This window comes from Patella vulgata, chromosome 7 (genome assembly GCF_932274485.2).
Source record: "Patella vulgata chromosome 7, xgPatVulg1.2, whole genome shotgun sequence".
Classification (NCBI taxonomy): domain Eukaryota; kingdom Metazoa; phylum Mollusca; class Gastropoda; family Patellidae; genus Patella; species Patella vulgata.
Genome location: NC_065885.2, coordinates 24508740 through 24519189, shown reverse-complemented (window position 1 = coordinate 24519189; position 10450 = coordinate 24508740). Strand labels below are relative to the sequence as shown.

At 36.9% G+C, this 10450-nt stretch overlaps 1 protein-coding gene across 2 annotated transcripts; it reads left to right on the top strand.

Annotated features, from left to right (window-relative positions):
• Nucleotides 1-161: 161 nt before the first annotated feature.
• LOC126828640 (vitelline envelope sperm lysin receptor) lies at nucleotides 162-10450 on the top strand. 2 transcript variants are annotated; one of them, XM_050558527.2, is made up of 10 exons: nucleotides 162-239; nucleotides 2187-2228; nucleotides 3208-3244; nucleotides 3459-3640; nucleotides 4110-4264; nucleotides 4563-4711; nucleotides 6682-6769; nucleotides 7481-7634; nucleotides 9334-9475; nucleotides 10280-10450. In XM_050558527.2, exons 2-10 carry the CDS (start codon nucleotides 2190-2192, stop codon nucleotides 10414-10416), a joined length of 1083 nt encoding a protein of 360 aa, XP_050414484.1. In that variant the 5' UTR covers nucleotides 162-239; nucleotides 2187-2189; the 3' UTR covers nucleotides 10417-10450. The 2 variants fall into 2 exon arrangements, with proteins under 2 accessions (XP_050414484.1, XP_055958390.1); XM_056102415.1 differs by lacking the exon at nucleotides 162-239 and adding an exon at nucleotides 1143-1162.

Genomic DNA, 10450 nt, shown 5'->3' with positions numbered 1-10450 from the left:
AAACTAATTTTCTAACTAAATTATGTTACCGATCAGAATACATATCTTACGATGTGTTATTTTTACGCTGAGAAATTTTAACTGTAGCTAAAAAAAATAATAGAAACTGCATGTATCGCCCAAACTCAGTCGTACGCGCAAGATTGATGCGCTTGGGAAGGTCACATGACTGTTATTGTTAATAGATGCCGGCGTTTGGTCAGGTGATTTGCTATCACAGTTAGATTTGGAGCGGTTAGGTATTTTGTTTTAAAAACAAATTTATTGTACTTTTTATTTGGTGAAATTTTGCTTCCAATCCTGTTTGTCCTTCGTCATAACGACGGAATGTTTTTGCCGGATTTCATTCCCCCTGAATCTTCAATGTTTAGCTTTATTTGACTAGGCGGGAAAAGTATGTAAGGACAAGGTAAAGTGACACCATCTTGTTGCAAACTAGTCTCAGCACCAACAAGGCTAAACATATTATTTTTCAACACAGAATAGTGGCCCTTGGATACAAAAGTAAAAAATAAACTGTATTACTCACAATACACTATTTCACTGTCAATACTCCTTGAAATCATACACCCGCGTGTTATCATGTAAACGGAAATTTCAGTTTCATCACTTTCTAACCAGTCGCGGTCAAAACGATAAAACGACAGCTATTATCTCTCAATTGATATATAGACTTGTGATGCTTTTAAACGTTAAACTGACAACGCTTAGCGGAACATTATATCGATATGTTAATGTTTCATTTACATCACCATACATACGAGTATGTCGTATTCCAGTTATTAACAAAACACTTCACCACTGAATAAATGTAACATTGTTTCGTAGGTAGCTTTCGTCTCCGAATATCCTGTATGTCCACGACCTTATGCTAATATCAGTGTAGCAATGCAAAAGCTCTCTAGGGCGCCACTAATACTATCATCACATTCGAAAACTCTGACCGTAAAATGAGACTTTTCCGCGACTTCGGGGACGTGTATGAACACAAAGATCGATGAGTTTACATTTTTCGTGAAGGGGAGAAAATGGAGTTTGTTTCGAGCATGGTTTGGACATCAAAGAAATATGTTTACGATTTATTTTTTATATTTTGAAAATTAAAATTATCAGGAAAAGGCAAAAAAAGAAAAAAAAAAAAAAATGGCGCTCGTCACACGCAGTAAGTGTATTTTCTCATAGAATGACCCCTTTTCTTGTCAGACTCGTATTTCATTTACCAACCTATGGAACTAGTGCCAGAATCCGGGAAAACAAACCATCTGGAAAAAAGGAAAGATAACTCCATCCGATGTGGGCACAGACCACAACCACTTTCCTGTTACGATCACGATATTGACAAACGTGACAAAGCTCTCCTGAGATTGGAATAAATTGAAAATCGCTCTCCTGGAGATGACACTTGCAATCATATGTAATGCCCTTTATTTGAAGAATAAAATACTGTATTGCTATTTTTGTTTCTTAGAACCCAGACCTAATTGCTGAAACTACATTGTCTCTATTTCTTCTACGAACCCCGCATGATGTCCGGTATCCTGGCCTCTAAGTCGAGGCGGCTAGTTGTACGGCTCGGACTGCCGGATATTGTCTTCACCCTAGCCTCTAAGCCGACGAGGCCGTGGGTATGAGGTTCCCCTAGGAACTCTGAGTGATGTCTGTTTCCCAGCCTCTCAGGCGAGGAGGCTGTGGGAACGTCCTTCCGAGAATACTTAATGATGTCTAAAAGGAAATTTAACCTCGCTCTTATTTATATAGAAAGTATAGATGTGTGGGCTGTTAGGGCGGGACAATTACCATTTTTGGTTGTTTCGTATCGGCACCGTTTTACGTCAACATTATTCTATTAATTGGACAAATATTTGCACGAGATGACTGGACGTTAGTATCCTACTTTTAGCAATTGATGGTGACAGAAAATGTCTTGAGTTATGTATAGATGCATAGACTGTGTACAGACTCTAAACCTTCTCGTAATGTCTTGGAATTGTGATGAATTAATCACTAATGTGTCAACATGCTGTTCACAAAAAAAAATGCTTTGATCCATTTTGTAAGTCGTTTTCTAGAATGATTTGATTAAAGTGCCTCTCAGATTTTAAAATCGTGCTGACGTTTTTTTGCTGATTAGTATATTAAAGAAAGGATGTTAACGAATTTTACAAGATAAATGGATTTATTTTCAGAGAATGGTCGTGTTAATATTTGTTATTATATCCAGTTTACTGGTAAGATATTTCTGTCTATTTATGATTTATCCGACGTTCTTGTAGTTCAAGTCATGGACTTCAATCGCTATTTAATTTGCGCCGATTCTAAACGTTGATCAACCCCGTTGGCCATTCACATTTTGTGTAGACATGCAAATTAGACGTGTATGGCAATCTTCACAGGCTTGTAACTTTTCTATTATTGTCCTTGCTTCCAAAATGTGTATTCCGGATATACGCACAAGGAAACGGTAAGTTGCTTTGACCTAATTGGATAAAGCTTGGAAAGGTATAGTGTTACGACATAAAGACATATGGCCCTTTGAATGTTGAATTTAGATGGTTGTGGGGTTGTTGCCCTTGATCCAGATTCCACATACAATTGCTGTGCGCGAAATATTTTACCGAATTGGATGGCACTTTCAAAGATTTGTTACGGCATGAATATTTAAGGGGTTGTTGTCCTTGCTTCCACAATTCCTTGTATACTGTTTTGGACACAGCACATTTCGACGGTGAATTATAAGGATAAGAATAGGATACAACATAGAACCAACAGTTAATTGCCCAAGCTCATATGTAGGAACGAAATGGGCAACATTTACTTCAGCTAAACTTTTTTTTTTGATAAAGAATGCAAAATAAGCGCAAGTGTTCTGGAAATGAGAGTCCTTTATTTTATTTCAAGGCGTGTAATTGTATATTGTAGCTTCACGGGTTATTTGTAAGCAATCTTAAAGTTTCAATCTTATGTGCCTACGTATTGGTATACGTTTGAATTGATTAAACTTATGGATTTAAGGATGACATTACTCAGTGTTTAATCATCTGTAGAGGGTTATAAAATCATTTTTAAACTTTGTGTGAACACCCGCGTTCACCGAGGTAATATCGCAGACAATTATTGCTTTTAGTAAACTTTTATAAAGAATTAAAGAAGAGGCTAACACCGCACCCCTCACTTATTTATGCGACACTGCCTCTTTTTTTATTTAAGGTTTCTTATACAGATAGTAAACGACCTTCTACAACTTGTAAGTATATACCTAGACACAACACATTTCCAAGATCGAGAAAAATTGTAAACCCCTAGAACGAACATTTTTATAGACGTTCTCAATTGACGGAATTGGTGGTCTCATTGGGATCTATTTAGGTTCTGCAACCTTCTTGTAATGAACTTATTAATTAGGATTTTCATTATTTATAGGCAGACATTCCGTGTATATTATTGATATTATTTCACAGTAAGTGTAGAATGTGGAGACCCTGTCAAGAATACACCGGCTGTTATAACTTATGTTGGTGATGCAGTGGCTGTTATTGGTTATGGTGCCTTACCCCCTCCTTGTCGGTTTAAAGAAGATATTTCTACAGCTAGTTTTAAACTAAAAGCTTATTACCGTGCCACCAGTGGGTGCAAGTTTGTGGTAAGAAGCTTTATAGACTCTAGTATGTTGTCATTGATGACGGTTTAAAATTGTCCACGTGACTTGAAGACTGTCACGTGGACATTAACCGTCACCGTAGACTAGATTGTCTAACGTGTGAGGATTAGTGTTTGTTGCGATGTTTGATGGACTGTAGGGTAGTAAACTTTGTTCCCATCTTAAACTGGACAAATGTTTCTCACCTTGTGCATCGGTATCAGACGAGTGAATTAAAAAAGTAGTTTCAGACCAGTTATTTAGTAATTTTGTATATCCATTATACTTAGCTACAGGCTCCCGTGGTCATTGCTAGATGGTATATTTGAAGATATTGTAATTAGTGCCATAACATTACTATAGGCTAACATTACTATAGGCTACTAGATATATCTTGAAAATGCCAAGTTGTTGGAAGTAAAATATATGTATAAATTGGGTATTTTATATAATAGAATTCCATTTCTTCCAGCAAACGTCCGTAAATAGAGCAATATATGGCCTGAAAGTGGAATCTCGACTATTACATGAATTGTTCGAGGGTGCAGACGACGAGAAGTTTATAATAGAATGTTCCTTTATGAGATATAAATCGAATGTATCAGTTGACGTTCCACTGATCGAAAAGTAAGTCAGATCGTTTTTCCAACAATTTCCAATCTGTAGCCGGTTAAGATGGTGTGTATCAGTTACCAATTGTTCATTAACATGGTTTACTATTCACTTCCTTGGATAACATTGCGATTACCGGTTGGTACCATTTGTTTATTTACATGTATTACTATTCCGTGGCTTGATTAACATGTTTTATACCGGTTGGTAATATTTGTTCAATAAAAAAAAAATTCTAATTCGTGGCTTGATTAACACGGTGTGTACTAGATGGCACAATTTGCTCATGAACATGATGTATTTTATCTTAAAGATATAAACCAGCAGAGATGATTGTTGTACCGAGAGGAATTGTGGCTGAATCTGATTTTGAAATCTATATGATGAGTGCTGTTGGTGGTTTTAGACTTCGAAGTGCTATTCAGGTTCATAGTTTGGTAAAATTACAGACTCGCATAACTCGTAAGTACTGTTTTGATAGCCTGGTGTAAATATATCAACATTTCGTTCCGTTTTATCTGTGGTTGTTACATAACCGTCTTAATCTGCGTAAAGAAAATAACATCTTGATTAAATTGTTGGATATGCTATTGTAAATGAGGGAGATGGGTCGTGTATACAGACAAGATAATTCCCGATTTGTCTCCCAACGTTCGAAAAAAGCAGAGAACTGTTACATGGGACACGGCAGTTTTGCTGTTGGTCATACTCTTCTTGGTCATATTTTTTGGGAAATGAACGCCTAATTGAGGTAGAATATTCAAACTTGCAATGTGTTAGTTAGGTGGATGGTTTTAGAATGAGCATTTTCTGGCCAGTTTCAGCAAATGGATAAGTAATTTGACCGGAAAAAAACATTCGGACATAATACCTCTGCTTCTAATTGAGGTACAATGTTAAATCTTGGTGTAGATGTCCTTTAAGTAAATCTCATGACAGAGCTCATGATCATTTTATGCTTTCCCTAAGAAGAAATAACAATTGGATTTATCAGTGCCTCGGAACCCGATAAGTTTGATTGCAATTGAGTGAACCTGGGTGTATACACATGTTCGGTTTGTGTTAAGCAATTTGGTCTAGACGTTGCACCCGATTAGATTTTATTACATACTTCGAGAAGGTATTTGTTGAGTAATAAAACCTTCTAGTAGTTTATCGAGGGCTGGTCGTCCTTACCGCACGGTACAAATAAAACCTTCTAGTAGTTTATCGAGGTTCGGGTGCTTCCGGAGTCCAAAATGGCCGCTTTATATAAATGAGAATTTTGGAGATAACTAACCCTAACCCTAACCCTTTTTAAAAGACTGAACTTGGGTCTAATTTAGTTTTTACTTCTCTTAAAAGGGTTAGGGTTCGGCTTAATATTCCCCTAAATACTCATTTGTATAAAGCGGCCATTTTGATATGAGTTCTGGCTTGTTCTGGAATTTGTTGCTTCTAGTGGTGATAATATTTGTACCGTGCGGTAAGGACGGCCAGCCCTGATAAACTACTAGAAGGTTTTATTACTCAACAAATACCTTCTCGAAGTATGTAATAAAATCTAATCGGGTGGACGTTGTTAGTGAAATCGACATATACTCTTCAAAAAAAAAGTAAGGGATATTCAGAAACAATACAAAACTGCGGAAATGCACTGCTGTTTTTATTAGAGGTAACCAGTGTATGTTAATACCAGGCCAATTGCCTACACATGAACATACAGTTCATATGGGCGGCTTATCTGACGGCCCCATTTCACTAGCAAAGATATACTGTCAAAAGTGAAAATGGACGTTTTTGATTTTTGTCTTAATAATGAGTAATTACTCCACCAATCCTCAGACATTCAGCAATTCGTCGTGGCATGCCCCTAATCAACCGTCCAATCACGATTTGAGGCAGTCTGTCCCACTCCTCTTGCAGTGCCATGGGCAATTCTTGCAGTGTTGTCGGTTAACGTTGACGTCGACGAACACGTCTCCCGATCAAATTAAACGTAACACACTAAAGCAAAGATACGCTAAACAGCAAATCTTATGAAAGAACCGATAGGAAAGCAAACATGGATAGGATAAACAAGCAAGCGGCAGTTTTCATCAACCCTTTCTTGAAGTGTCAGATTTGACAATGAACCCCTCCCACGTGTATGGCGCTATTGCATGTCGCACATCCGCTCAGTGGTTCTGTTGGGCGATAAGTTCTTCATCTGTGAACATACTCCCAAAGCATGTCAAATGTCCATGACTATTTATCATATCACAACCTGCATAGGTATTTGCATTTCAATATCCCCTACTTTTTTTGAGTATATAATAACAGAAAGCTTTATGGATATCATTCACTGGGTTTATTAACTGCAACGTTTCAATGTGGGTACTCTCACAATTTCTAATCGACTGACACCTAGATTTTATTGTCGCCATGTTTTTCGAAATGTTTATATTTTGCAGGTAAAAATAAGGAAGTTGGATATATGCCATTAGAATGTCTGGTAGAATCGACGGATGGAAAAATCAAAATTTTGGTTTTAGCTAGTGGGTACGCACCTTAACTTACAGTAATGCATTGTAACCTTTTTAAATGTATGTAGTTCTGTTTAATCAACCCATTTAAGGTCTTATGTTAGGCCTGGGAGGGTGGAGATTTGATCACATCTCCCTAAATATTCTCTTTTTACCAACAATCTTTGTCAGTAAGGCGAAGCACCTTTTCCTTTGCATTTAACACGAATTGACAATCTGCAAATAAGGAAAACAGGTTAGATAGAGCTGACAGTTCTCGGTATAAAAGTTTTTTTCAAAAAAAAAGAGTTCATGTCTAGTCTCGGTCGTCATTACTAACGTTGGCATGATAAGTCTCGATTATACTTTTTTACCGTTAAATTATCTATCACAAAATGTATTCAAATCCAGTAAATATTATATCATAGGCATCAAGAGTTGATTATGGTCTGGATAAGTTAATGTCCAATTAATTCATAATTTAGATAACATTTCAGGCCCAAAGAAAGACCTGCAATAGGCAGATTTAGCTCTTGCATAATGGATGTTTAATTCATATCAAAATTCGAAGCGAAAATCGTTTTCATGATAGAAATTGGTAACTGGGCGAAGACGCGATAGTTATTCACGAGTATTCCTCGAAGTTCAGTATCGAACACATTAATGACCAGTATGGGACTCGAATATTTAATTTATGTATTTTAAGATTATTCTAGTAATTGTCATGTACATTATACATTTATTTTAGATGTGGTACAGGGTTTCCATGGAAGAAAAACCAAGGCTTCCAAATGAATGGAATTTATGGCGATAGCCCAAAGTTCCGAATGTTCCGTATATCCAAACAGCAAGGCATCATATTCAGATGTAGCTTTGTAGTTTGTCAAGGTTCTTGTAATGGTGTAAGTATAGTTTAAATATTCAGTTAAATAAAAGTTCCAACGTCCTAGGTTTCTCTACCATTCGAGCTAATGAGGACCGGCATACCCCATGCTTTGTGCGAGGTCACACTGCCAAAGTGTACACGGGTCATATTTTTCGTCCCATCCGAATGACAAGATACTGCTTGCCACCCCTCCACGTAGCACCACTGTCAAGGGAGCAAATCCCGGGTTGTACGTGACAAGGAGTAGGGTCGCCTGTCCAACCTCGTGGGTTTTCTCTGGGTCCTCCGGTTTCCTCCCACTGCTAAAGACCCCTATGCGCAAGCGAATTAATGAAATAAAATTAAAACCATATGTTAGTCCCGAAATGACCTAGTTTGTGTCGAGTGGACGTTAAACCCCTTTTCTCTCTCTCTCTCTCTCTGCCAAGGGAGCAGAATGGGCAATCCAGAGAAATGTTCTCGGCCATCACCAGGATCTTAATTAGTTAGTGCATCCAATATAAGCACCATCTCTGTGCCTTTATATATATATTTCTGTATTGGTATTATTCATACAAAATCTGACAAAAAGAATCGGAGGACATGCACCAAAGATATCACCAAATAATAATCCAGTGATGGTACGGATTTTATGTAGCCCCTTACAACTCAACATTCTGTTTGCATGTCTTTAAATAAATATTGATTCAAACGATCAATCTGTTTTACAAAGGTATTTCAAAGGCCTTAGAACTCTCTATGATGGTTGACCTTTACAAAGTTAATAGGCATTGTACGTGTGACGTCACATAATTGGCTCGATAGCGCCGGCAATGTTTACATAACGTGAACTAGTCCGGACAGAATGGCGCCTTTTGCTCATTTTATATACCCATTTACTTTTAATAGGAAATACTTTATTTATGTTTCTATTACTTAAAAAAAAGAGTTAATATTGCGAATTGCGAGCTCATTAACTCCACTGATGTTATACCTCTCAGTGATATTAGCGGCCTAACGAATATTCACTGCTGATCAGTGTTTCAAACGATGTCTAGAAAATCAAAGTTTAAGATATGGACGCCGTCAAATAAAAATGCGGCGTAACCCTTGAAAACAAAGCGTCTGCGCAGTAAAGGTTATTTGTTCCGAAAAATCGGATAAAAACTGACTCCTAGAGGGTTCACAACCTTGATATTACATACTTTTACACTATTTGTCGGCCATTTTGTCGGGAAGCTCAAAATTTGATTTCCGGTTCAATCAGGAGCCATTTAATCCTGGAAATTACTGTCACATAAATACCAATATCGAAAGGAACCGAGATCTTTGAGTTATAAACTTTTTAATTTTCATTAAAATCAGATAAAAATTGTATTTCCGGACAATCGGGGGTAATAATCCATGAAATTACTGTCCGATACATGCCAATATCGAAAGGAACCGAGGTCTGTGGGAGATAAACCCATATGTCAAGTTTCGTCAAAATCGAATAAAACTTGTGACCTGTACAGTGTCCACAAATTGTGGATGGGCAGGGGCGACAATACATGTATGTTTGTATAAAATTGCTGCTTGGCATTAATGTGCTACAAATCAGTTTGTTTCTTATACATTTGATGGCTTGGATACAATTCAAATTTACTCTTTTTTTCTTTTCACGTATCTATAGCATTAAGTATTGTTGACTTTAGTATATTTGATACACCACTGATGAGTTTTATTATACTTTTCAGAGTTCTTGTGCTGCGGCTAGTAAAACACGTCGTCGTCGTCGAAGAAGTGTAGATGGTTTACAGTACAATTCTTTAGGTCTACTCAGTGATGGAAGCAGTGGAGTTTTACGCTCAGATCTTGCTGTCAAAATACCAGATGAGGGTAAGTGTTCTCGACATTTCGGCATCTACATGACTATTGAGCAGTAAATATGAAAGTTTCTAATTAAAGGACACTATTGGTGTCAGCTATCATCACATATGTGATAGAACTGGTTAAACACGTTCTAAATATAAATTTAACGCAGAAATCATTGCTACGAGAGATGCGTAACTAAGATTTTTGAAGAAACGGAAGTGACGAAAGCAAAAGAAAAACACGAGTTATCCTGCTATATAAAATACAAATAGCCCGTATAAAACGAGAAAAATAGAAATAGCCCATATATTCCTTTGTTTTTATTCATTCTATACTTAATAAAAACATGTTAATTGCCAGATATCCTCTCATATTTTTATATAACTTTTGATCTTCGAAGGAATTGTCAGTGAGCAGACATCAGCCCGTGTATCTGTTACCACTTGTTACTTAAGTCAGTTATTTGAATATATAGATGTGCTTTTTGAATTATTGTAAAGGACCGTCCACATAACTGGATATTGGCCGAAAGCTTTTTTAAAAGCCACCCTTTTACTCCATGCCTTCACTATAAAACCTTGATTTTCAATAAGGTGGAACCATCAAAAGATTAAAAATAGTGGATTTTCGTGTTTCAGTTTATATAATACCTGATATATTATTACCACATGTATTTCTATTTATTCTATGAGGTGGCTTAGATAAATTCAAGCTTTTCGACTAAAGGCTTTTATTTGACAGACTAGGGTCATCGCTGTGTTTTCCTGCCTAATCTTGTTTTCGGTATTTCGCACTGCTTACGTAAAACAATTTAATTTTATATTTCAGAGGAAACTGATCTACTAGAAATGGAAAAGATTCCAGTTTATGTTGCCGTCCTTTTCGTAACAGGAATTGTGCTGATAGCTGTTGTAGTTATAACCGTTTCTGTTGTCACGACTAGGAAGAGGACGAACCCTCGTTGATAGTAGATTAATGAAATAAACTAGTTTGGGTTCA

What these genes read in the sequence shown, in the direction of transcription:
- LOC126828640 (XM_050558527.2), top strand. Translation starts at nt 2,190, where the DNA reads ATGGTCGTGTTAATATTTGTTATTATATCCAGTTTACTG. An exon ending in TAAACGACCTTCTACAACTT is followed by an intron (nt 3,245 to 3,458) that starts GTAAGTATATAC and finishes ATTATTTCACAG; the next exon opens with TAAGTGTAGAATGTGGAGAC. An exon ending in GTCAAGGTTCTTGTAATGGT is followed by an intron (nt 7,635 to 9,333) that starts GTAAGTATAGTT and finishes TATACTTTTCAG; the next exon opens with AGTTCTTGTGCTGCGGCTAG.